Source organism: Excalfactoria chinensis, chromosome 2, assembly GCF_039878825.1.
Source record: "Excalfactoria chinensis isolate bCotChi1 chromosome 2, bCotChi1.hap2, whole genome shotgun sequence".
Classification (NCBI taxonomy): Eukaryota; Metazoa; Chordata; class Aves; order Galliformes; family Phasianidae; genus Excalfactoria; species Excalfactoria chinensis.
Genome location: NC_092826.1, coordinates 58,067,548 through 58,094,823, shown reverse-complemented (window position 1 = coordinate 58,094,823; position 27,276 = coordinate 58,067,548). Strand labels below are relative to the sequence as shown.

At 39.7% G+C, this 27,276-nt stretch overlaps 1 protein-coding gene across 3 annotated transcripts in view; it reads right to left on the bottom strand.

The window, feature by feature from the left end:
- ELP2 (elongator acetyltransferase complex subunit 2) overlaps nt 1-12,774 on the bottom strand; it is a 32,658-nt gene extending 19,884 nt beyond the window's left edge. Inside the window, exons 1-10 of one of the 3 annotated variants that reach the window (XM_072329931.1) lie at nt 12,602-12,774; nt 12,443-12,521; nt 11,206-11,291; nt 9,351-9,501; nt 7,982-8,059; nt 6,808-6,872; nt 4,192-4,258; nt 3,146-3,280; nt 2,162-2,257; nt 321-424 (exon numbers count right to left, since the gene is read on the bottom strand). In XM_072329931.1, the coding sequence (XP_072186032.1) occupies nt 321-424; nt 2,162-2,257; nt 3,146-3,280; nt 4,192-4,258; nt 6,808-6,872; nt 7,982-8,059; nt 9,351-9,501; nt 11,206-11,291; nt 12,443-12,521; nt 12,602-12,733 (993 nt within the window). In that variant the 5' untranslated portion in view covers nt 12,734-12,774. The remainder of the gene's footprint in view (nt 1-320; nt 425-2,161; nt 2,258-3,145; nt 3,281-4,191; nt 4,259-6,807; nt 6,873-7,981; nt 8,060-9,350; nt 9,502-11,205; nt 11,292-12,442; nt 12,522-12,601) is intronic. The other 2 variants (XM_072329929.1, XM_072329930.1) reach the window with 2 other exon arrangements.
- Between the last annotated feature and the right edge of the window lie 14,502 nt (nt 12,775-27,276).

Sequence of the window (27,276 nt, the reverse complement as noted above, 5' to 3'; positions counted from 1 at the left end):
AATATTTCTGGGTGGTTTTTTCCTTCCTCTACGTACCACCAGTGTGTGTTACTGTACAGCACCTGACTTGCTCTTCTATGAATAACAGTTAAGCAGAAACTATTCTCACAAACTTTCTAATATCATAATAAGCAAGTAATAAAAGCTATGCTGCATCACATCATTTTTTACAAGTATTTTTTACTTGCAGCACAACATTAGAATGAGTATTTTGCAAGAAAAAGTTGCTGTCTTTCATTTTATAGTTGCCTCCTCTACACACACAAAACTGGAGAGACACTTCTAATACACTCTGTATTGTGGAAAAGACTGACACTTGCCTGTTCTAGCCAAACTCCAGATTCCTTATCAGGTTCCCAGATGATCACAGTTTTGTCCATTGATGCAGACAATAACCTCATTGGTTGTTGCATGCTGCCACCTGCTGTACAAGGAAATAAATTACTCTACAACCTAAGAGCGCTTTACTAAAAGAATTTACTCATACTCCAAACACACTCAAATTTATTCAGCAGAATAGATGTGCAATTAAACACTTATCTGCCATGATTAACAGGTATTACGTTCTTACTAAGTGTTCATTAGTGGGCACAGTGTTTTTCAACCATAAACTCCAAAAGGAAATGCAATATGAAAGAACTACATTCTACTGTTTATTCACTCCAAATTGACATTGGAAAAAATGTTATTTGGAGGAAGAGCTAGAGCTTCAAGAGAAGCTACACAGAAGTTCACCATTCTGTTCCTCAAGTTCTTACCAAATTTTCAGCTTCAAACAAAATAATCTCTATGCCTATAGTAATCTCTATTCACCATGGTTTGTTTTTATTTTTTTCCTTCCAATTCGGCACTAGATTCATGGATTTAGTAGACAATGGCACCCTGTGATAAATATAGCAGCATGAATAGCTCCCCAAAACACAAAGAAACACCCAAGGAATCAGCTGAATACAGTCAGAGGGGGAAAGAGGGAGCCCGCTGGGTAAGTGCTTAGGAGAACTGTTTGAGAAGCCTTTCTTGAGAATATGAACACTAGTGGGTATCTTCCAAGGCAGCATCTTATGTCAGCATGGGATCTTCTATGTTCTACATTGAGAAGCGATAAACAGTGCCTGAAATGTCTCTTCCATCAGCCTGCCTCTAGCAAACATGAAAATGTATTGCAGGGAACCCATGACTGGGAAGGGCCACATAACACAAGCAACTGCATGTACACAGTAGTCTGATACAAGGTATCTGGGGGGCATCATCTAACAATAAAACAATTTTCTGATTGCAAAAAAAGATTTACAAGCCTACGTTTTGCACAAATCTTGATTTAAGAGGCAAATTCTTGTACTGCTGTCCAAAAGAAAAAAACAAACACAAAAATAACAAGGTAGTGATATAACAAACTAAAGAAAATGTAGATCTGCAAACAACAAATCCACAAGGGCCTTTTGATAGTGCAAGCACATCAAACTCAGAACCTCCTTCCCTTACACACCAGGCAGATATGCACCAGCAAATCGATACTGCAAACAAGGCTGTCAGAATTTAAGGATTAAAAAAACAAAACAAAAGAAGGACTAGATCAAGGTGTAAAATGAAAGAATGATCTTCAATGAGAGTCCACATTAATGCCTTAAAGCCACCCGCTAGCTAAAGGAACATGATACTCAAGAATTCGTGGCATGTTATGTTAAAGCACGGAAGACTGAAGATTCATCTTCTAAACATTGTTAATTATTCCTTTCCAGTTTAAGAAGAAAGGACTGCTCTCCCAATGAACATACATTTCAAATGTATGTAACAAAAGAAAACATTAGAGCTGTTAATACATGATAAATTATTGTTTATTGTGTAAATAGGAAATCAATCACAATAAAGCAAGTACAGCTCTGTTATTTCATTCATAAAAGAAAACATAAGTAAAAACCAACGTTAGGCAAAAAAAGCCAGACCCCCCCCCCACCTCCCCAAAGGCTTGAGAGAGCCTGTGCCATAAGACTGCTACTGTGGCACATTCAGCCAAAACACACATTTACTTGTAAAACATCAGCTGCAAAATTTAAACATTTTTGTAGCCCCCGGTGAACATGCAAACACAATAAACAGATGTGACTGTACTTCATATATACAGTGCTTAGCACAACTGCTAGGGTGCTTGGTGTCAGCTTACCTTTAGAAAAAGAAGGTTGCCAGTGGACTGCATACACCCAGTTTTCATGGCCAGCCAACACAGACTCCAAGGTAATTGCGTATGCTGTATCATTATCTACCACAAATCAGAGAAAAGCGCATTTTTTTTTCTAAAAGCCAAGAGAAAAAACCAGACCATTTCTGATATCTTCATGATAAAACAACTGCTTTCATCATTTATCACTGTCTCAATAGCTTACTGGCATTGAACAGATCCTTGAAAACGTACTTGGCCACAAGCCCTGCATATCATGTTGACAGTAACAGGACATCTACTGCCTCGCAGTGGCATCACAGAACTCCTGGAGAGCTCTCAAGGAATTCTGAAATAAACTGTCCAGCATCAACTGTGCCCAGACACTTAGACATATTTACATCTCCAAATTACTGCAAATGCAAAAATGAATTAGGATTTGTAGCAAGTGTCATGAACAATTTCTACATACATCATCACACAAGCCGTGTTATACTTCCTACGTCAAAATTGCAAGCTTGTGACTTTAAAGTACTCAAACTATATGTCAAATAAAAACAAAGTAAGCCAAAGTTAGCTGTTCTCTCCAATCCTTTCCTAAGGTTTAAGTATTCAATGCTCTTAAAGCGCTGAATTTAAATTAGAAACGTTATTAAGTTGGAGAAAGGCTGCACAACAGCCTATCTCCCATGAATAGATATCTTGTAACTATGTACTGCATTTAGGATACATGTAACAACACAGGTTGATATTAAGTTATCCTACCGCTTCATCGTTTTTGTAACACATCAATAACTTTTTACATATCTGCTCCTTTAAAACAGCAACTCTCTCTAATAGCTGAGCAAAATAATGCAGTTAAACTGGTCTCTGATCATTTTAAATACAAGAAACAAAAGAAATGAGAGAATAATCATCTTGACAGTCCTCCCCAAACCACTAACAGATACACAACCAATTGTAAAAGAGAATTTTACAGCTTTCACTTACCTTTAGCAGTAAAGACGTTCTCTTTCAGCCTGATAGAATCATCTTCAGTTTCTGAAAACTGCTTTGATTTTGTACACACTTTGTAAATTCTTATCAGACAATCCTGAGCACAGCTTGCTAGGAATAGATCGTCACCTATTTGGTTAAAAAATAAATAAATAATCTAATTTTAAAAAGCTAAATTTTCACTGCAATAAATACCACAATTAACTCATCATCTCTCCAAAATTCATTACAATATTACCCTCATTCTCCCCATTGCACACATGTCATAAACACTGCTGGTTAATTTCAACATCAACTCATTTTAACATTTCAAGCTCTCCACTAGTTTAGATCATACTGACAATGGATGCTTCCCTGCCTGTTAGAAATGTTGTGCTAAATACCACAGATATGCTTCCCTGTTACTTTTGGCCTTTGTTATCCAAATTTCTGATAATGAGCAACCTAATACATTCAAGGACTTCCTTTCTCCCTTTCTTCCTTCAGGATTATAGATTCCTCTAATGTTTTCTATTTTATTTTGTCCACTACAATAAATCTTTGATAGCATCTACACAGGTTCTCCTCAATTTCCTATTCTTACAGGGGGAAGAAAAAAAAGCTACCACTACACACTAGGAGGAAGAAGAAAAACACTATTTCTCTGTTCATAAACAAGGGGCAAACTATTTCTCACTCAGACAGATACTGGCATACTGAGGGCAAAACCCTAAAGCTCCTATTTGTTTGCATTAGGCAGCAATTAGGTAAACAAGCTTGAAGTAATCACAATAAAATGAGAGATGTAAACACAAGTAAGTTCTGTATCTATCTTACTGTAGTGGCAATTCTGATAACTTGATAAATAATTGCGGTATCAGGTCAACAATTTATGTTTTTAATAAGATACACACAATTCTACCTTGATTTTTAACATTTGTATCACCACCTCGGGAAAAAAAATGCACAACCACACAAGCTTAGAAGCCACAGTGTGCCAAAAACATCAGCTGGAGCAGTAAAACAGCAGCAGTGATACTGAAACAGTCTTTCATACTGACCAGAGATCGCCCATTCCACACCTCTTATCCAATCTTCATGGCCTGGGAGTACTAATGTTTTCTGAAACTGAATGAAAATGCTTGTGACATCATACAGAAACGCACTCAACTACTATGCATGTAAGGTCAGTTAGCTCTCAAGTTTATTTATATTTACAGTTTCTATTATTTGAAATTGAATGAAAAATAAACTGCTATTAAATATTGTTATTTACTGACATATTACAAATGGTTAGAGATTCACAGCAACAATAACATAATCCAGATTACCTTTTGGCAAATTTCAGTATATTTTCACTCATAACAGGTAGAATATTCCCATTTTAGTGACCAGAGGAAAGGGCTGAGATGTACCTCCAGAATGTCAAAAAGGAAAAGTACAAAGTCCTGCATCTGGAGAGGAATAACCTCAGGATCTAGAATGCACTCAGACAGAAAGGACTTGGAGGTCCTGGTGGACACCAAATGAACATGAATTACCAGTATGCCCTTGCCTCTAAGAAAGCTAATGGTATTCTTGGCTGCATTAGGCAAAGTTTGGTGAGCAGGATTATGGAGGTGATCCCTCCCCTCTACTCAGTGCCAGTGAGGCTACACTTGGAGAAATATGGTCCAGTTCTGGGCTCCTAAATACAAGAGACATGGAATTCTTATAGAGAGGCCAACAATGGATGACAAAGTTGATTAAGGGACTGGTGCGCCTCTTCATTGAGGAAGGGCTGAGAGAGCTGGGACAGAACAGGAGGCTCAAGGAAACCTCAGCGTATGCAAGCACCTTAAGGGAGGATACAAAGAAGATGAGAGTAGCCTCTTTTCAGTGGTGCCCAGTGATAGTATAAGAGGCTGGAGAGGTCTAAGTCTTTCTCTTCCAGACAGCAGATGTGATTTACCTCCTCTATCCAGCTGACAATCTTCTTAGAATTAGAAAGAATCCAAATTATCTTTGGTTTTCCTACTTCACTTTTTAAGTGAAGCACATTATTAGAGGGAAAGCACTAAATTTACACAACAAAATTTTCTTATGACAGCCATGCTCAACATACAGGCATCATTTTAAAGCTCTATTTTGACAGTATGGTTTGCTTTGCTTCCCCCTCTACAGGACTGTAATATCCCAAGCAGAAAGACATAAAATGATTTCTGAAAGACTTTTCCCTGAGTACTTGTATAAATCAATAGCCTCTTTCAGGAACTCAGAAAAGCAAAGAGATTGTTTTCTTTCTACTAAACACTCTAAGGGATCTCTTCAAGACTTTGCAGTTTGTCCACCCCATTTCAAAAATCAAGCAGTTTTGAGAAATAATGTTATTTCAGCTGGGATTCGTGGGATTACCCAAAAGCAGCCTGACTCAGCTAAGAGAAAATAATAATAACCTGAAGATGTCCCATCCTTCCTCTGACTACAACAATGCCATCAGTTTCATTAGTATGCCCTGTTGTCAATTCCCATTCTACCTTTGCACTCATAGTCTTATCTAGATTTCTAAGGATTTACAGAGCTGAGCTATGGGACCTTACCAGCAAAGGAAGAATGCAGAAGTTTAGATTCTAAACTCCAACATCAAGTTCTGGTGAGAAATGGTAAGACAGTAATAACACTTCCTTCAAAGAACTCTAAAAAAAAAGAGCTACAGAGGCCATAAAAAAATGTCAGCAGATCTGAGAGAATCTGATTGAAGAGGAGAACCTCCCTCTAGCAGCCAGGAAGGAATTTATGGCAGGAAACTCTAAGGATGTTTTCCTTCTATTAATAGCGGTAGTGTACCATACAGGCATTTTAAATCTAAATGGAATCAAATAACAGTCACTTAACAGTCACCAAACAGAAGTCTCACCCCACTAAGTGAGAGGGTGAGAAACTGACCCTAAATTTCATCTCTGCCAAGGTAGTTGATAGGTGAAAATATTTCATATAATTGAAGGTGTGAGGGGAAAAAGAAAAAGAAGTCAATGTAAAATTCCACACCTTTTTCAAGAACAATGTTTCCTACATCCAAAAACTACAGCAGTTTGGATTTGCTAATATGAAGCCAAAGATTTAACTTATTTCAATTACCTTCCTTGATCCATCCACAGATTGCAGTTAAAAATGCTGTTACCCTCAAAAGGCAAACAGCAACTGGCAAAATAAGTTACGCATCTATAAATATTTTGGACAGCCAAATTGCATATTGTTTGCTAAGCTGAGCCATACAAGAAAACAAGATGCAGATTGTAAATACAAAAAATTAGCTGCACAACACCTGACGTACATGTCTTTCTATAGCACTAGACTACACACTGAGAATTATGAGCTCTGTTGCAGAGAAAGAAAAAAACCCTCATTGTTCCCATATGAAACACTTAGTGCATGGATACCGAGTAATCAAGGACAGTCATAGCTACTCTATGTCAGTGTTAACAAAAACTACAGGCTTCTTCCTTCTTCACATACGGAAAAATGTGAAGGAATAACACTTTTACTGGATCTGGGTTGAACCTTCTGTACAAGCATTTCATCGTTACCTAGAAAATGGATGAATTATTTGAACAGAGGTGGCTGTGTGTGATTGTTATCACTATATGAGAAGAGGCACTGTGTAATGTTCCAAGCAAGAGACAAAAAGCTGTAATTACCTGACCATTCTGCTGTATAAATAAATTTATTTTGCAGTCATCACCACCACAAGCCAGTATTGGAACTGAAAATGAGGAAAAAAAAGTCTTTGTTACTGAACTTACAAAATTTAGTGTTCTAGGATATGTGAAATAATATAAGAAAAAGCAATAAAATAATACAGATGTATAGTGGGCCAAGATATCATTTTTTTAATGTGTTCTAAATCAGGCAACTAATATTGTATGAAAACCCGCTAGTATTTCAGTAACAGAAAGCTCAGAAATTCTTTTGGCATATAAGTAATATCTACAGGTGTTTAATTTGAGTAGTTTTCTTCATGCTAACACATCTCCAGGAAGCTCAAGCATAAGAGATCTGTGTTGATAGCAATAAAATTAATACAAATAAACAGCATATGCTCTAAATATAAAAGGAGCAAATAGCAAAACAAAATGACTCACAACTTAAACAGTTCGAGTCCTTGATCAACTGAAATCAGTATATGGATGGACACAATTATTATACAGCAAATAAGAAGGAAGACAGACTACATGCTAAAATATGATAGCATTTAACACTGTTACATGTCTACTCAAGCTCTGAGCAGTAGATAGCTTGTAGAAGCTATCTAGGAAGGGAGCAGAAAACACAGATCTGTTGACTTAAGCAAACCAAAGTTAAGACTGAGGGAAAAAACACGGGAAGGTATGTAGAAGATGCTGGAGAAAAGCAGATAACACTTGCTCCAGTCCTTTCGGATCTTAAAGATGATGTAGTATTACAAGGGACTGAAATAGCAAAAGAAAAGGAATAAACTAAAGAAATATGAAGAAATAAGTAATCAGGGCTAGACAATTGTATTTCTCAAGTAAGGGTAGGTAACAAAACGCCAAGTTTCACTAAAGTCAGCTATTTCATTCAAAAAAAAAGTCATTAACAATACTTTAACAAATGAACTCTGAGCATCACTTTGAAAACGCCCCAGTCAGACAGTATCATTCTAATTGCCAAGAAAAAATTCAGCTGAAATCTTTGAGTACGGGCAGAAGTACAGGCTAATTCCCTAGGAAATAAAATATATGGCACAGGAGTCTGGAGTTGGTTAAATGAAAACCCATTATACAGGTGGGAAATTTTAGATATTATTTTTTCCTGCATTGATATTCAAGATATGCTGCTGTACTTACTTACCGTTGCTGCCAGGCAAGAAGGATAAGGAAACAGCCATAACAAATCCATTTCCAAATTGCAGAACTTCAATGCATTTAACTGAAAAATGAGAACAGACACTGTTGAACTCATTCATCATAACCCAGTTACACTGCCATCTCTTTTTATATGATGTAGTTAAAATTTCTTGTTCAATTTTATTTTAAGGAGCTGCAAGACTTATATTTTTTTTTCAGAAGCCATTGATTTTTAGAGGGAAAATTACCCTCAGTTTCATCTTTTGTGGGCTCATGGCAATCCATCCAGAGTTAGCCAAATTACAACATAAGTCACTATTCTCCATCAAGTATTAAAGCTGTACAGCTCCCTCTGGTAACACATCATAAGCAATAAATATTTCAAATTACATCCAGTGGCAAAAGCATTCATTACACAGAAAGCTAAAACTGAATTCTTCGCTACAAAAACAGATAGAGATAGGAGCAAACTCAGCTTTCCTCTCATCTCCTTCGAGACCCTAGAAGTGATTAAACTGGTGAGCCACCAAGATCAGGGTAACAAACAGAATGGCAGAACAATTTTCCTACAGAAGTAGAATTAAAAAGAAATTGTTTTATTTCTGCCTCTGAAATCCACAACAGCAAGAGCAAAAGGAAAGGACAGGGCATCAGGGTGTCCTCTGGGAGCATGAGAAATACCTTCTAGAACATTAGGCTGAAGACCGGCAACTCCCAACTATTTATCTCACTCAATAAGCCAACGAGAAATCCTAAGTACACCAGATAGCAAAGAAAGTAGGGAGAGAGATGTAGTCAACACAACTTGACAAGCAAGTAACACTTTAAAATTATCTATCCTAATTATTCTCTTTGACCATACAATAGGCCTAGTTCGAAAGAAGACTTATTAGCCTATATTTCATTGGACTCAAATCAGTAATAACAAGTGACAAATTTAACTTCACTTTTCTCATGCCAGCTTCATTTTACAAAGTCATTTTATTTCACATAAGCACACACAGAGCTAGCTTGCCCCCATGTTACAAGGAAAAATGATTATTGGATTCTGAATACAAATCATAAAGAGTCTGTTAAGTTCAGACAACTCATTGGCTGATAAAAAACAGAGATAAGTTGTTCTGAGGAACAAATTTAACCCAAAGCTGTTAAGCTTCTGTAGCCACCAGCTTTCACAAGAATAATGTAGTTTAGATCAAAGCTTGAATGGAAATCGGTGTGGTTGCATTAGAAGATGTTATTATTTAGCCAAGTACTTCAATGGATGAGTACTCATCATTTTTATTAAGCCAGCATGTTGTCCCTCAATTAAAAACCATAATGAAATGCTGTCCCTAAATTTAAAAGAAAAAAAACAAACAACAAAACCCTACCTTCTGAATCACGCCGAGACCAGATTCTCACAGTAGAGTCAGATGCTGCAGAAGCTATTAACAGATCTAAATCAGGTTTGTCTGATTGGTAGATAGCATCCACAGCACAAACAGCTTCGGTATGGCCTTCGAGAGGAACGCTTTTCACAAGCTGAACACATAAGAAAGTTTTATAGAGTCAAGCCAACAAGCATAATTAAACTCCAGTAATTTATCCATGAGAACTTTTAAAACCCTTGGTACTGAAAGCAAATTGTATGTTTATGACGGTGGAGCTTCTGCCAAACTATGCTTAAGCTATAACACATTCCACAAGAAACAGAGAAGGGATACAGCAGTAATGAGCACGAACTCGACAACTCTCGTGTGCAGCAGAAATAATTCACCTTTCCTTGATTTTTCTTCCTCAAAATATGACAGAGGTTAGGTTGGGGGTGAGCAGTTTTTCTTCCTTTTTCTCATTCTCTTGCCCCTAAACCTACATCTCCCAAAAGTCCAGAGAACCTCAGCGAATTAGGCAGAACAGAGAACACAATGGAATAAGTAGCAGATACAGCAGCTCTGTTTCATGGGTTCTCACAAATAAAAGACTCCCTTAAAATAGTGACAAAACCCAAACGTCTGAATTTAGACATAAGTTTCTTAGGGAATTAATATTTTGTAATCCATTCCTCATAAATACAAATAGCAAAATGAGAAGCTTTTAATTGTCAGACTAAAAGAAGTCTAGCATTTATCCAAATTGTCATCACTTCCCAAAAGATAGCTTAGTAAGCCCTAGTAACATTTTTAATCAGCTCAATACAGAACTTTGCTTGTTTAATATACACTACTATAGAACTGCCATTTAAATGTGCAAATATAGTCGCATTCCTTCTCAAGGGTTTAAATGAGGCCGTGCACCACATTAATGGAAAAAGTTACTAAATAAATCTGTAAATTGTTTTACATCAGTATGTAAAGTTACAACAAATGAGAAACAGAAATTATTCGTTTCCAAGAACATTCCTCCAATAAACAAGACTGATAATGGTTACCATATGGGCACTTCCCCCCAGTGCATTACCATGTTCGTGCATTTTAAAACACAGCCTAAAGTTTTGAGATAGCCTCTGAGAAATGGGTTACCTACACAGCCATTCACAAGCCAGTGCTTCATGAGCAAGGCTTTAAAAATAAGTTAAACAACACATCTGTTTTCTAAATTTCAGTTCGTTCTGAAGTCTTTTACTCCACATTTCATCTTCTCCCTTACATTTATACAGTATGAGTAATAAATTAATAAGACATTTTGCTTGTCTCGATATTTTTGACTAAAACCAAGTATTTTTTTTGAATGTCTATCCTACCTCCTGTATCATCCTCGTCAGACTGCCTATATATAAACACTGTCATGCAGATAGACCAGAAATCACTAAAAAATGAATGTAAAGAAATTAGAAAGAAAGGCACAGATAACACACACTAAAAAAGAACTTCAGCGTGCCAAGATTTCAAGGCAGTTTAAAGAAAAGGATCACAGGAGTTGAGAAATTTGAAGACTCAGAACCAGACAAATAGGATATTCTAAACAAGCTAGACAAATCCACATGACGACTGGTTAGCTCGGTTCCAAAAGATAAGCTACAGAAGTGAAGAATAACACTTAGATTAAATCACAGCATGACACAGCATCAGCAGTCTGGAGGAGACGCACATGGAGCTTCAACAGTCACAGTACAATGAAGAGGCACAGAAACTACAGGCAAAACAAATACTTTAACATAACAGATGATCTGAGGTACACAAAAAAAGCAAGGAAGAAGGGGAAAAAAAAAGACAACAAATGCTTTAAAGGGAGGATATTTCTGCTTACCTGATCGTTCCAAACTCCTGTCCCACTCCACTGCCACAGAATGAGCTTTTTATCAGATGCACCAGAAACTAACTCTGCTTCAGTTGCTAAAAAACACATTCCACAACATTTGTGAGCTCTTACTTCATAACAGCAGTCAGCAACACAAAGCACTTTAATTGGTTATATAAAGTAACTACTTATCACAGTTAACAATTATACACAAAGTTCCCATTCAAATAAAGTACAAGCCACAAAAGTTGCACAGTACATGAGAGGTCAAGAGCAAAGGAACTTTACTCAAAAAAATAACAGGTTGAGAAGAATTAGATAAATACTCAACATTTCATATGAATATGACGGATAACTTTCTAAAAAGATTCTCAAATGCAACAGAGTAATTTTCGAGGGACAGGAAAAAAGCAAACAACTAAATAAATAAAACAAGAAAGCAAGAAAACTATGACCCACAGAAACCTTCATATGAAAACTTAATTTCTGGCCGTATGAGCTTTAACAAGACCAAGTGCCAAGTCCCGCACTCTGCTTGCAACAATTCCACGCATTACTACAGGCCTGGGGCAGGAGGCTAGAAAGCTGCATATAGGAAAAGGGTCTAGAATACTGATCTACACACACCTGAATGTGAGCCAGCAGTGTGCTCAGGTGGCCAAGATGGCCAATGGCATCCTGGCTTGTATGAGAAATAGTGCAGCCAGCAGGAGCATTGGGTGATCATCCCTCCTATATTCAGCTGTGATGAGGCCATACCTCAAGTACCATGCTTAGTCTTGGGCACCTCACTACAGGAAAGACACCAAGGCTCTGGAGTGTGTTCATGGAAGGGCAACAAAGCTGGTGTAGAGTCTAGAGCACAAGTCTTATAGGGAGCAGCTGAGGGAACTAGGATTGTTCAACTGGAGAAGAGAAGGCTCAGGAAAGACCTTATCACCCTCTATGACATGAAAGGAAGTGGTAGCAAGCTGGGGGTCAGCATCTTCTGCTGTGTAACTAGTGACAGGACAAGAGGGAATGGCCTCAAGTTGTGCCTGGAAAGGTTCAGATAGGACATGAAGGAAAATTCCTTCTCAAAAAGAATGGTGATGCAGTGGCACAGGCTGCCCAGGGAGGCAGTGGAGTCACCATCCATGGAGGTGCTCGAGGAACATGAAGACGTGGCACTGAGGGATGCGGGCAGTGGGCACGGTGGGGATGAGCTGACAGACGGACTAAACGATCTCCCTCCCCACCTACTCACCGCCGTCCCGCCGCCGGGCCCAGCGCACGCAGCTCACCCTGCCGCCGTGTCCGCGGAGCGCCGCCACTGTCCGCCTGGCCTGAGGGATGAGGAGAAACACCCGGCGTTAGGCCGCGCCGCCGCCAAGCCGGCCCCATCGCGCCTCCCTGCCCCGCTTACCGCCGGCTGGTAGAGCATGACGTCCCGACAGCTGCCGAAGGCGAGGAGCCCCTCACGGCCCCAGGATACGACCCCGCCGCCCACCCGGTTGGCGCAGCAGGCGACATGGCAGACGGAGACGGGCGCCGCCATCTTTCTTCGCCGGCCACGTGCGCGGCATGACGCAGTTCCCATAGCAACGACCCGTCGCCATGTTGCGGTAGGCTGCTCCGGGCCTGCGCGGACGGGGGCGCTGGCGTAGCGCCGAGCCGAGCCGAGCCGAGCCGAGCCGAGCCGAGCCGAGCCGAGCCGAGCCGAGCCGAGCCGAGCCGAGCCGAGCCGAGCCGAGCCGAGCCGAGCCGAGCCGAGCCGAGCCGAGCCGAGCCGAGCCGAGCCGAGCCGGCGTTCCTCGTATTGATGAGCTCGGCGTGGGTCCTCGCTGCTCAGTTTGGTGGCAGGCTCAGAAATGAGTTGTAAACAGAAGGGGACAGGAAGTTCTTTTTGTTTGTTTGTTTTCTGTACCGGTCTTCAAACACTCGCTGGTTACTTCGGCACTGTGAGAGTTTAAAGCTTTTCTAGGTTTGTTTCTGTTTGTTTTCAACTGTGTGCATTTCTCAACCTGAACCTCCCCTGTCACAACTTGAGGCTATTCCCTCTTGTCTTATTGCTGTTACCTGGGAAAAGAGGCCAACCCCCAGCTCACTACAACCTCCTTTGAGGCAGTTATAGAGAGCAGTAAGGTCTCTCCTGAGCTTCTCTCCTCCAGACTGAACAATCCCAGTTCCCTCAGCTGCTCCTCATAAGACTTGAGCTCCAGACACATCAGCAGCTTTCTTGCCCATCTCTGAACGCACCCCAGTCTAAGAAAGACTTACAAAGCTTACTGCATCCAGACTGTGTTTAATATTTCAGATTATTATGATGTTCTGGATAACTGCCATAGAAATCAAAGGAACCTGCAACTAAGCAACGGCGGAGGTACAATGGGGTGATCTGAATGTGTCTGAGTACCTATTTTGTCAAGGCAGAAGACAGATCATAGCAGATGAGAGAGCTCCATCCATTACATTTCCTTTTGTGATTTATCCACGTATTTATTGCCCTTTCTGCCCAGGAGATTGAAAACAAATCAAGACAGATCAAAAGACAACCATCATACCAACTAACAAAAAACCTGATCTAATATTCTCGTGTTATTTGCATGCTATCTGTCCTAAATAAATGAAAAGATTAGACCGTGATATAAGTGCATTACTTTGAAACACAAAATGAGAAAATAGTGATTGGACAAGGGGGGGGTGGCTTTAAACTAAAAAAGGGGAAATTTAGGCTAGATTCTTTTTTCAGAGGGCAGTGACGTGCTGGCACAGCTGCCCAGAGAAACTGTGGTGCCCCATCCCTGGAGGCGCTCAAGGTCAGGTTGGATGGGGCCCTGGGCAGCTGAGCTGATGGGGGGCAGCCCTGCCCATGGCACGGGGTGGGGATGAGTAGGCTTTGAGACCCCTTCCAACACAAACTGTTGTGTAATTCTGTGACTTCCTACAGATGTCCTGTGTCTCCTGTCCCCAAGGAGCACCTGTAATATCCTGGAATAATTAAAGCTGTGAACAGGCAAAGCTGGGAAGCTTGTGGAGGGAGCAGACAGCTCTCCTGGCTGTGCAGAGGGAAGTCGAGTGGGAAGAGAAGCAGCAGAAGGCAAAGAAGCGGGTGTGCAGGGGAAACAGCTTCTGCATTGCTCACTGAATCCTCTAGACCTTAAGCTACTCCTGCAAGGAGTTTCTCTCCCAGTATACCTGCATGTTCACGTATACTGGCTGGCAGCAGCACAGTAACCTGACACAAAAATGTTGCAGCTGGGCACAGCTTTTTCCAGTGGGTGCAAGAGGAAGGAAGCTGTGCCTGATCAGAAACAAGATACAACAAGAAATGTTGGCTGCTAAGAGAAGAAATGTCTCTTTGTACAAAATGGATGGATCCAGTCATCAAAGCATGCCTTAATGGACAAGTGCCATCCAGAGAATGGTTACACAGCAGCCAAGTTGAACAGCAGTCCCTTTCTCAGTGTGCCCTGACAAAGCTGGAGTCAGGGCTCTGGCAGAAGGAGGTCACTAGTTGCTGAGCCTTTCATCTATGCTGAAACATCTATAAGATAGCATATAACAAATTTAGAGTAACACGTAACTATAGCAGAGCCAGTATGCATTTAGGAACATATACTTTGTAAAGAAGTAGTTAGCCGTGTCTAATCATGGACAGGTCATTCCGCAAGATACTGTGTAAAGCAGCAATCATGTCAGGTTTAAAGTTTATATTATATGAAGTCTAATTCTACAGATTTAAGCATTATTAAACTAGCAAAGCCAAGTATTTTTCAGCTAGCTGCCTACTTGTTCTTGCAGTTGTTGAACTTAACCTGTCTTTGTTTGTCTTCATTGTATACATGCCTTACGAAGTAATCATTAACGAAGTTACCTCATACTCAAAGTACTGCCTGCTATTTTTACCCCGGAGTTTGCTTCCCTCCAATAGCAACCTGGGCGAGTAGTTCTTGGTGAATGAGGCAGCTCTTCACCAAGCTCTTCACTCTTCACATTTCATTTTCTCATTGTTAGTTACAGTGTGGCAATAGGCCTCATTTTGATTTCAACTACCACAGTGTCTGAATGTCAGGAAAAACTGTATGTATTATATTTTTCTTTATAATATCACTGTTAGGCAGAGGGATGCTATTGTATTCCTCTTCTTTGTACTTTTCTTCTGAAGGAACTTCAGTGCATATGGAATGCTAAACCTTGAGTTTACTAACCAACTTCTTAGTGGGATGGCTTTCCCTTGAACCTACACATATCAGATTCAGTGCCACAAGTGTGGTCAAGAATAAGTGTAATTCCTGATGTTACTGAATGGATCCATTACAGTTCTGTGTTCAGACTTCATCTTCCCAAGATTCATGTTTAACTGCTGTTGACTGAATCTGGAACTGCTGGTCCTACATTGAACAGAAGTTATGTTTGCCACTGTATCTTGAGCATAATGTAAGACTGTGTCATCCTTTTCAAGTTCAAGTCTCGAGATAAAAAAGTAGATGCTATCAGTTGAATGGAGTTCATATTAAGTGTTTGGAATAAGTTTTTAGACGTAATTTCTCCTTTAATTCACCTTGTTGAAGACTGAAAGTTGAACGATGCTGGTGAAAGATACTGAACAGATGTTAATGACAGCTATTTCCTGTTCTCTTGAAGAAAGAGTTTAAAATATTCTATAAATGCCTTGCACTCCTACTGATTAAATATATTTCTGATTTTCTGAAGAAAAAATGAAGCTAATTATTTAGAAATATCACCAAAATTAGCTCTTCGAACAATGAGTGTAATTGCTTGCTGAAAGAAAGAAATTCCACTGAAAATATCTCCGATTTTTTTATTTTTTAAAGGAAGATGTAACGCAAACATGACCTAGAAAATTGCTTGGCATTAAATAAATAAATAAATGAATAAGGAAAGTGCAGAAAAAAGGCTAAAACAGCAAAAAAAAGAGAAAGAGAGAGAGAAAGAGAGAGAGGAAGAGAGAGGAAGGAAGGAAGGAAGGAAGGAAGGAAGGAAGGAAGGAAGGAAGGAAGGAAGGAAGGAAGGAAGGAAGGAAGGAAGGAAGGAAGGAAGGAAGGAAGGAAGGAAGGAAGGAAGGAAGGAAGGAAGGAAGGAAGGAAGGAAGGAAGGAAGGAGAGGAGAGGAGAGGAGAGGAGAGGAGAGGAGAGGAGAGGAGAGGAGAGGAGAGGAGAGGAGAGGAGAGGAGAGGAGAGGAGAGGAGAGGAGAGGAGAGGAGAGGAGAGGAGAGGAGAGGAGAGGAGAGGAGAGGAGAGGAGAGGAGAGGAGAGGAGAGGAGAGGAGAGGAGAGGAGAGGAGAGGAGAGGAGAGGAGAGGAGAGGAGAGGAGAGGAGAGGAGAGGAGAGGAAACTTTTGGTACGTGTTCAGATTTAAGGTGGTAAGTTCTGCTTTGTACTCAAAGCTGGAATTCAGCCTCACTCTTGTTTTTGTACTGAAAAACATGCCCATTGAATACTGATCAAATGTTTTAATATAAGGCATCAATCAATACATTTCACGTTGATATTCTTTATGCAAAATTATGAGACTGCACAGATATTTTTCACAGCTAAAAGAACATTAAACAGCTGCATAATAGACCTCAAATATCAGAAATAATCATTAAACAGGTACAATACCTTATTATTATTATTCTTGTTTTCTACCTTTTAAATGGGGAAGCCGCAAACCATGCATTTCAGTCTGTTACCATCACATGAGAGGAAATCTGGCTGATTTGTCTAAGCAGCTGCTGAGGAGATGAAGAAAAATGTTAAGACCAAGGTCTAAATCACCAGAATGGCTTAGGAACCTAATTTCTATTCATTTGCCTAAGTACTTTTGAGGATTCATGCCTGCCTTGTTCAGCTTAATCTGCAAGTGACATAGTTAATTTGAATCACTGGATGAAAGAGAGAAGAAAAAAATGAAAGAGAGTTTGCATCAGGAAAACACCATGAAATGGGGAAAGTGTGAAGGAATGCATCGTAGAAACCGTGAAAGAAGTATCTGATTAATCATTTGGACAACTGCATGCAAAATAAATCAAGCTGGCATTTCCAGACATGGGAGTTTAAACACTCATAAGCTAAATATGTTTTGATGAAAGTTATTTTGTTTCATTTTTCTTTAAATTTCGAGGGCAGAGTAAATAGAAATAGGATACTGAAGTAGGAGTGTATAGAATATGATGGCAAAAGCAATGTCTGTGCCAGTAAGCTTTATGGGACATTTTGCAATGAAGAATCAAGCAAAAGAAGTGCATGCCAACAAAAGCCTGCAGTGCACACTGAAATTCACTCGTGAGAAGCAACATGAGATAAACTTTTGTCCAGGTAGCAGTACTAATGTGTAAGGAGCCTGTTGTGCTGCATTAATTGTCAACATAACCAAAATTAGGCAATCCTACAGTGAATCTTTACCTTATTTTAAGTACAAAAAATGGCGTCATTTCACAGAGGAATACTGGCAAATTAGACTGTAATATTCTTCGTAGTTCTTGCCCCAGTTCTCATGTTTCTTCCATCATCTTGTAAAGTGCAACAGCAAAACTTTTGCTTTGCTTCAGACCATCTTCTGCAGATGAGGAAACCTGCATCCACATCCTCTGTTCTTGTCTCCTACTTGCACCAGACTTGGGATTCATCTTCACACAGTAGCCAGGCCAACTTCCTGGTTCTTTCTGACACTGCTGCAGAACAGTTTCTTCTCAAAGAATTGCTGCCTGGATGAGGCTGACAGGGCCCACCAGGTCCCAGCCCAGCTCCAGTAGGACTACCCAGAGCAGGGTGCTCAGGCCCATGGCCAGGCAGACTCTGGAGATCTTCAAGGGGTCAAGTGGACAACCTGTGCCAGCACTCCATTACATGCACTCTGTGTTTTCCACATCCCAAATGACAGATCCCTCAATCCTACTTTCTCAGCTCTTCACATTTATACATGCTTCTCTCAGGCAGCATGCCAGAGAGCTGGTGCACAGAGTCTTTAAAACTGCTTGTAAGCTAGCATGGAGCCAAACTACTAGCTGTGGGCTGAAAGACCCCAGGACCCACTTCATGGTGTTTACATCACATTTGCTTTTCTCAGACTATGCTGGATTTCCTAAATGGTGTAAATTGTGTTTACATGGGGGGGGAGGGAGAAAAGAGTTGACAGATGTGAGCCAAGGGGAGCTGTGCATTATCCCCAGCCATCTCTTTATAATTTCCATTGAGTGACCCCAAAATATATACAAATCAAGAAACAAAGACGAGCTGCTAAGATAACTTTTACCCATCCCCCTTTCTGCTTCTTGTTTTCTGCTTCTTTGTGAGAATGGCTTTACATTATTCTGTTCCCAAAGGCTTTTTGCCTAGTGTTTTGCCTGTCATTAGTCATTACCTGACTTGTACTGGAAGCATTCAGAACCCTGGGAAGCCAAGACATTTTAGTTCAGCTGTTGCCACAAGATGTACGACAGACGGTGCAACTTTATTCTTAATGAGGATTTCTTTCTTATCTTTTTTTTAACCACCACTCTCCAGCAGAGGAATGCTCTGTAAGACTGAAAGAAACCCAAGGTCACCAAAATATTGCAATGTACAGGCAAAAAGGAAAAGCGCAGACCCCAAGATAGCCTGTAATAGTCTGCACACATTGCAGGCTTAATAGACTGTGTTGTCACCTCTAGCACAATTCTGCTGTCTGAACACCAGGGCAAAATAAGAAGAAGAGCAAGAAAGGATAAAACTTCAGCCTCAAGGAAAAGTGAAAAAGAAACTGGCACATTCATTCTGGAGCTAATACCATTTTGTGCTGTTTACTTGGACTTTTATCACAGCCTGCATCCAACTGCATCACAGATTAGTCATCTTTATAGAATTTTTAGTAAGAAGAATGACTAATTAAACAATAACAAACCCACCTAACATGTTTACTTTATAATTTGGTATAAAAACAACTAGGATACTGGTTGCTAAATTATAAAACCACAGAGCCAGATTTTCCCTGTGTTTGAATGACAGTCAGTGAGAATTCTCACATGCTTAGGTATATTTGTGCAGACTTATTACAACAGAATGGCTATCACAACCTGCCCCAAATTTTCCTGATAGAAGGGCTCAGTGTGAAAATTCAAGGCATGAGGTGGGGATTGGCACCAGCATAGCAAGAGTCATTGCAATTTCTCCTCCATCTTTTTGTCAGTTCCTGTACCAAACTTCACACCTTAACAGTGTTTGTTGATCCCTTTTTAAATATGTAACTTCAGATAGGAAGTAAACAGAATTTTTTGTTTGATACAAAAGATGTTCGTGTTCTAGAAATCAAAAGAGTTACTAAGGAGATGTTCTAAAATTCATGCTAAGTTTTTCTTTTCTGCTGTCTGTGGAGATAATATATTCTTCTTGCTGATTTCCCACATATGGGAAAACTTTATTTTCTCTTATTCAATCTATTAATGACTTGGGGAATTCCTACAGTAAACCTAACCTTTCTCTAGACATGCAAAGATTTGTAAAAGCTGGTATCAATTGTATAAATTGGCATAAATTGGTATGCTGCCATTGGAGCAAATCTTTGATCATCTACATCTTCTGCAGGCTTGTTTTTAGGCTGTGAGAAAAAAAATGGCATTTTACTCCTATCTTTAACAAGTGTTCAATATTCCTGGTAAACTGTGACATCATTCAGTTTTGATATTTTCCTGTAGCCAGATTATATTATAAAAATACCCAATGGATTTTAGAAATATGATCTGCCTTTTCCAATGCTGCAGATTTAAAAACAAATGGCATAATGGCACATATTTTAGGTGGGTGTTCACAAACTATGAAGAATGGATAGGATGCCTCATGAGCGGAGCTTTTTCTTTCTGCTTGTTGTTTATCTGGGGGGGCTTCTTCCTTCCTTCCTTCCTTCCTTCCTTCCTTCCTTCCTTCCTTCCTTCCTTCCTTCCTTCCTTCCTTCCTTCCTTCCTTCCTTCCTTCCTTCCTTCCTTCCTTCCTTCCTTCCTTCCTTCCTTCCTTCCTTCCTTCCTTCCTTCCTTCCTTCCTTCCTTCCTTCCTTCCTTCCTTCCTTCCTTCCTTCCTTCCTTCCTTCCTTCCTTCCTTCCTTCCTTCCTTCCTTCCTTCCTTCCTTCCTTCCTTCCTCCCTTCCTCCCTTCCTCCCTTCCTCCCTTCCTCCCTTCCTCCCTTCCTCCCTTCCTCCCTTCCTCCCTTCCTCCCTTCCTCCCTTCCTCCCTTCCTCCCTTCCTTCCCTTCCTTCCCTTCCTTCCCTTCCTTCCCTTCCTTCCCTTCCTTCCCTTCCTTCCCTTCCTTCCCTTCCTTCCCTTCCTTCCCTTCCTTTTGTAAGAAATAATTGCATCCAGATCTTTCCAAGCACTAGAAACAGATCGTCTCCTTCTGGGTAAAATAACTGTGTTGTTGTTTTGTTTTGTTTTGTTTTGTTTTGTTTTGTTTTGTTTTGTTTTTCCTGCTTTTTTCAACAATATTATTTCATATATTGCTATTTCCTGCTGTCCAGAATGCTATTCTTTTTTTGAAGAGGGATCATTAGATGCAATTTGACAATACGATGGAACAAACTTTAGTAAATAAAGGATGACTAACAGGGCTTTTACATTATTTCACATCACTGCCTTCTTCTAAGTGAAAACGTTACTGAAGTTATTTGCATGAACAGCCTATTTGTTTGTTCGAATACACGGGGTAGGGTTGGCACTTGTGCTCTTGACCATATTTTCTTAGGTTGCGGTTTCATTTATTTCCTTTCTTTCTAGTTACCGTATATCCTACATTGATTCTTACAAGCATTTTATCACACGAATATTTTATTTTTCACTACATGGATATCCTTCTGCCTTCAACTTGATTCATATTTGGGCCTTTCAAAACTTCAGAAATTACTTTTTAAGAGAATTACATATGTTAGTGTGTGATTTGCATTGCTGACAATCTGCTTCATTTTGAGTACAATTGAACGCTAAATAATATCCACGAACAAAACAAACCGTATGCATCGCTTCAAAATACATTAACCTTCATAACTGAGCAATATGGCAATCTTTTAGTCACAAAAAGAGAATCACATTTCAGCTCAGAAGTCCTCTTGAATCTTGGAGTCTGAGTTAATCTGCTTCAGGATTTACATTTTGTCCCTCCCTCAGCTAGTTCATGTTTCTTTGGACAAGAAGGTGTCCAATAGACTGTCTTTTGAGTTATAGGACAGGCATGTTGAAGAGCTTTGAAGCTTTCACATCTTTGAAATATGAAGCCAGGTTCTAAATCCAAGTTAAGCATCATTCATTCCAGATTATCAATCCTTTTTTTATGCCTGACCAAATACTTGGTTAATCTCTTGCTTCTATCAGTCCCTGAGAGTGCTTTCCATCTAGCAAATCTGGCTAAGTTTGCTTACATTATGGAGTCAGTGTCAAGTTGGTGACCAACGCCATTCTTAAACCAAAGTTCACTTTGTATTCACCAAGTGACCAAAAGCTCACTCTAAACTATTTTGACAAGTTCTGTTCCTCAGAGATCAGTGTTGAGACCGGTACCCTGGAAGAGGGTGGATTAAAACTAGATATTAAGAAGAAATTATTTACTGTGAGGGTGGTGATACAATGGAACAGGTTGCCCAGCGAGGCTGTAAATGCCCCCTCCCTGGATGCACTGAAGGCCAGACTGGATGGGGCTTTGAGCAACCTGGTCTAGTGGGAGGAGACCCTGCCTGTAGCAGGGACTTGGAACTAGGTGATCTTAAAGGTCCCTTCCAACCCAAACCATGCTATGATTCTATGAAAGCAAGGAACCGTCCATAGAATTGTCTGTGTTTAGTACCCCAGCATCCCATGGTGGAAGCTTTAGTGAGATCCATTTTCTCAGGATACCCTCCAGCTCATACCCATGTCAGCTTAGCATGGGGGGGGGGGGGGGGGGGGGGGAAGGGGAAGGCGTGGGAGTTGATGCTTGTAGCTGTAAAATAGGTTGGCACATTTTTAAAAAAAAAAAAAATTATTACTTAAATTGCTGTAGAAAGTTTTGCCTGAGTTTTATTATCAGCCCCCAAGCCAAGACACAAGATTCATAAATGAGGAAGCCCCTTATCTGCAAGAAATGTTATTTTCTGTAATGATTTTTTCACATAATAAGATCCAGAGTTTCATATCTGGCATCTTTTATCATGAGAGATGCTCTGCTATTCTTACATCTAGTATGTGAGAGGTAAGTAGCAGAGTTCCTCTGAGGCTAGCTGCAGTCGTGTTTTTCATTAAAGTGCAACATCACACATTTGTTTGCATTCCCATTTCACTGACAGCTGATGGAAGTGAAGAATTTATAATGTGTTAAGGCCTGGTTTGCATTCAGTGGTCCAGATATTTGAGTGCTCATCACACAGTGGTATTGCAGGGCCCCTGTGTCACCATGTCTGTGAAGCTTCTCACGCTTAATACAAATTTGCACCATCATGCCAAGCTCTCAAAAGTAGCTCCATGCTTTCAGTGTCACTTCTTTTCATTGATTTCTGTCATTCTACGCCAAGTAGGCAGCATCTGTGACACCAGTATTCTCCTTTTCTAAGCACTGAGATGTTTGATCTGTTTGAGTAAGTGCCCCCTTACAAAAAGACAAGCAAAGATGCAATATTGAGCAGCTGACACCTCTAATGAAAAGTACTGTCTTTATAGGAATCATTTTGGCGGCACCTAAGAAGTGCAGGTTTTGTTCTATTTTTTGTTTGAGCGTAGTTTGGTTGAAAATAAACTTGGTTTGTTGAGCTGAGTATCATAGTATCATAGTATCATAGTATCATAGTATCGTGCGAGTTGGAAGGGACCTTAGAGATCATCGAGTCCAACTCCCGGGATTCAAGCCCTCTGTGTAGCAGAGCGGCACTTCTACCACTTGTGCCACAGGGGAAATTCGAACCCCGAGCCTCTGGTGTTGCATTTATCATTTGTATGTATCATTTATATAGGACTGGAAGGAGGTAATAAAGATGTCTTATGTGTTGTACTCTGAACCCTGCATCTGCTGGTGTGGCCACTATATAAACGAAATCATATCTTATGTATATAGTGGCATACATGGTAAATTTCCTCATGGCTTTTACTACAGCACACTGAGAGTGTGACTTTGCTAGTGACAAAGTTTAACTGCATTTAATCTCCTAAGTAGAAGTCAGATCCTTCCAATTGTTTAAGTGTTGGGGTTTCAGGAGTCCCGGGGCTAGTGCTGTCAGCTATGTGAAACCAAATCACCCAGTGCTCTGTGATACATCCTAGAAACTTTCCAGAGCTCCTTCTGAATACTCGACACAGGCTGTCTCTGGCCTCCCACTGACAGGCTGGTCAAAACCCTGTATGAGTAATTTTCTTAAACCTTGTCAAGGGATTCTCCTTATTTCTTCCCATTGAGAAGAGCTTCCGCCCAGTGGTTGCTTTTTGCTTCGTTATAAAGGCACACATATCCTCTTCTAATGAAGAATGATAGCCTTTCTATTGTTTGCTTTACTCTTTGCCTTTCTTCCTTATTCTTCAGCTGATGCAAGGATTTTCAAAACTTCTGGAAAAATAATAATTATGAGAAAGGATTTTTGCATGGTTTATCCTCCCTCCCACTCACAGAAGTTGTTACCACTTTCTCTTGTTAACTAATATTTCTAAAGAAGTATGACTTACGTGGAAAAATATTACTTGGAAAAAAGGTTCCTTCTCATACTCCTGTTTCACAGGTCATCAGGTGGCATCAAACTGAAATGACTAATCCTGTGTCCAGCTTGCTATCAGTAAGCCACATGTAACAATCTGAGATCACTGCTTTGAAGTCCAGCAGCAGACACAGGAGGGGTTGGATGACTCATAGTAAAAAAAAGGATGGTGACCGGCTGGAACTCTTTTCTTGATCAGTTTGTAAAAGATTAAACAGAACAAAAAAAAAATAGAGAAATAAAATAAAATAAAATAAAATAAAATAAAATAAAATAAAATAAAATAAAATAAAATAAAATAAAATAAAATAAAATAAAATAAAATAAAATAAAATAAAATAAAATAAAATAAAATAAATGCTTGCCATAGCTTGGAATGCTGAAAACATGTTTGGATGCAGCAGCTTACAGAGGAAAAAAAAAATGAAGCAAAGCAGGTATAAAACAAAACAGCTCAAGTGTTCTTCCTGATGTCTCATATCTATGGAAGGATGATTAGGTACTGGCACAATTACAAAGCAAATGGCACACAATGCATTTTCCTCAGTCAGATTTGTTTCTCTGTTCTAATTTGGCAGTAATTAATACTAACACAAATAGCTTTCTTCCGGAATAAACCCACAGTTGTAGACTGGATTATGGTTTTAAATCATGCCCGTGATTCATACGGACAATTTCTGACAGGCTTAGGGAGAGTAACGCCTGTTATTTATTTGTGCAGGTACCCCACTAATGGTAACCAGGATGTAACACCGATAGTCATGCTTCGCTGCATGTGTGAAATCTAGAAAAGGGAATTAACAACTGAAACAAGCGCTCCCACTTGAAGGATAATATTAAAGAAATCTAGCTTTAAGTCCTAACCTTCCTACCCATAATTCTCACCAGGAGGCTTTGAAGTCTGATTCTAAAGAGGCTGCGAAGCTTTGAAACTGAAAACAGCTTTTCACAGGTATTAGTATGATAATGAGGAGTCTGTGTTACATATAATTTTAATTTGAAAGTTTAGATGACACTTTTCTTAATTATGCTGAGTGTTTGACATGAAAGTAAATTAATGGCAAATTGATTTCTACCATCTCTTACAATTAACATCGGGAAAACTTCAAACGTTTTATCTTTATTCATTTTTAATATTATTACTACCTAAAATACCTTCCCCTGGTGAAGAACAGAGACACCAAATCAGTTCATCAGGGACACAGGAGAAATTCCTGGAACTCCAGGAGCAGAGGAAAGTTGGCTCTGCACGTGTTCATGGTTCAGCTCATAGCACGTAGCACAGTCACTGCTATGCTTTCAAAGTGTTAAGCGCTACAGACTGTGCAGAACATTTTGGGTGTAACAGTGTGAGAAAGGGAGAGAGACACACTCAGTGTATTCAGTCCTCTACAACAAAGAGAAAAACGGAAGCAAAGAGCACATGGATTCAAGTTTGTCATGACTCTACTTTTAGCCAAAGCCTTAAGCATCCCAGCCTGAGGTCAGTGCCAAGAATCATAGAATCATAGAATCAAGTCCAACCACAGCCTAACCATAGCACCCTAACTCTAACAACCCTCTGCTTAATCATATCTCCGCATCCAAATGGCTTTTAAACACATCCAGGAATGGTGACTCAACCATCTCCCTGGGGAGCCTACTCCAGTGTTTAACTACCCTTTCTGTAACATCCCACAGTTTTACAGACAGGTTAATGGAAAGACCCCTTGGAAATGTTCAGCCTTTGTTGTGCTTGTGTTTTGTCGGTGGTTGTTGTTGTTTGGTTGGTTGTTTTAGTTGGGTGGTTTGGTTTTCTATATAAAGTATACAATTTGTATTCAACACACACACAAAAAGCAATGAGTTATGGCAGCAAAGCAATGGGGCTATTTTAGAGTGTTAATGTTTGTTTGCTTTCACAATTTGAAAAAGTTGGACCAAGTCTGAAATATTTCAAAGGCAAACACAATTTCCCATCTAGAGCTAATGCCCATTGTTATGGCTTCTGTCACTCAGTGGGTACACTTAATTCAAAACTTAGCACTCTATTGCATGCACCAAGCATGTGCTATTACTGGGATTCAGTAAAAGTTAGGGCAGGATGCGCACACTTTTTTAAGGAGTGTTGATTTTAAAATATTCACATTCCTGTGCCCATAATAGGACATGTGATACAGGTGGGTCAGGTATGGTGCTAGCTCACAGCAGCCCAGGTAAAATGGTACTGCCATGTTGTATTTCTTGAAATTAACGTACCTTTAAGACACTTCTTAAAATAATGAGGATGCTCTAACAACATTGTTCTCTTCTTTCATTTTACTAAACAGTGTGGAGAGCTACTATGCTTGTGCTGCCTCCTTTACACTGTCTTTGGCCAATGTTTTTCAGATCATTTGAGAGAGAATTATCTAAAAGAGACTATTTTTGAGAACTTATAATGTGACACATTATAAAGACACGGCTTTTACGAAGGCATCAGCTAGACTTGAGAATTTTCTTGGGAATATCATCCCTCAGTGTTCACTCATCAGCTAATTGTTTTCCATCTATTTCTTCTCTCATCAACCCTGGCCCCAGATTCATAATTGCAGTGCTTGCTTCCCCACCTACCATCAAATCCAGGGATCAGTTTTCCTCTTTAGCTTTTGAGCACCAGCAACCTCTCAGGCTTGTCTGACACTTCAAGAACCTTGTCTGTTCTGGGCAGTCTTTAAACTTGTTAATAAATAACATCATTAAAAAAAAAAAAAAAAAAAGTTTCCGGGTGCGTTCTTAAATCTCATTGCATCTTCACAATGATACTATTTTATCTAGTGTGTGAGCACAGACATTTGACATATACACCACCCCCAGGAGACATACATTCATGTCTTTGACTTTTTCTACAATGACAGTTTGAGCTACATGGACGGTAGGTTTGTGAAGAGCAAAATAGCAGCTTACAAATGATGCTACGTTGGATGGCTTCTTTCCAAACAAATTAATTTAGCTCTGCCAAACATCAGTGACAAGAAAAAAAAATCAGGTGATCTCTTTATGAGAAATACCCTTAACAACCTATTTCATTTCCAGATAGCTCCTAGAAGTGCATATATCTTTCAGACCACTTTACGATTTATCATATACAGAAAATACTACTTTTAAATCCCTTTTCCCTTGAAAGTCTCTCCAATTACGTGGGTGGAAAGATTGAATGAGGGAACCAAAAATAATTTCCATTTGTCTCTTTACCATTTTTTTCCCCCACATTTAATAAATGGATCGTGGTTGTGCTTAGAAAAATGAAAATACTACTTGTGAGCTAATTTTCCCTATCATGAAAATCTCGTGACTGATTTCATAGCAAGACAAAGAAAACAGGTTTAAATTCTATGATTAAAATATAGATGTACTTTTAGCATTATCTTGTAGTCTCTCCTACATATCCTTGCTGTTCGCTGGCAC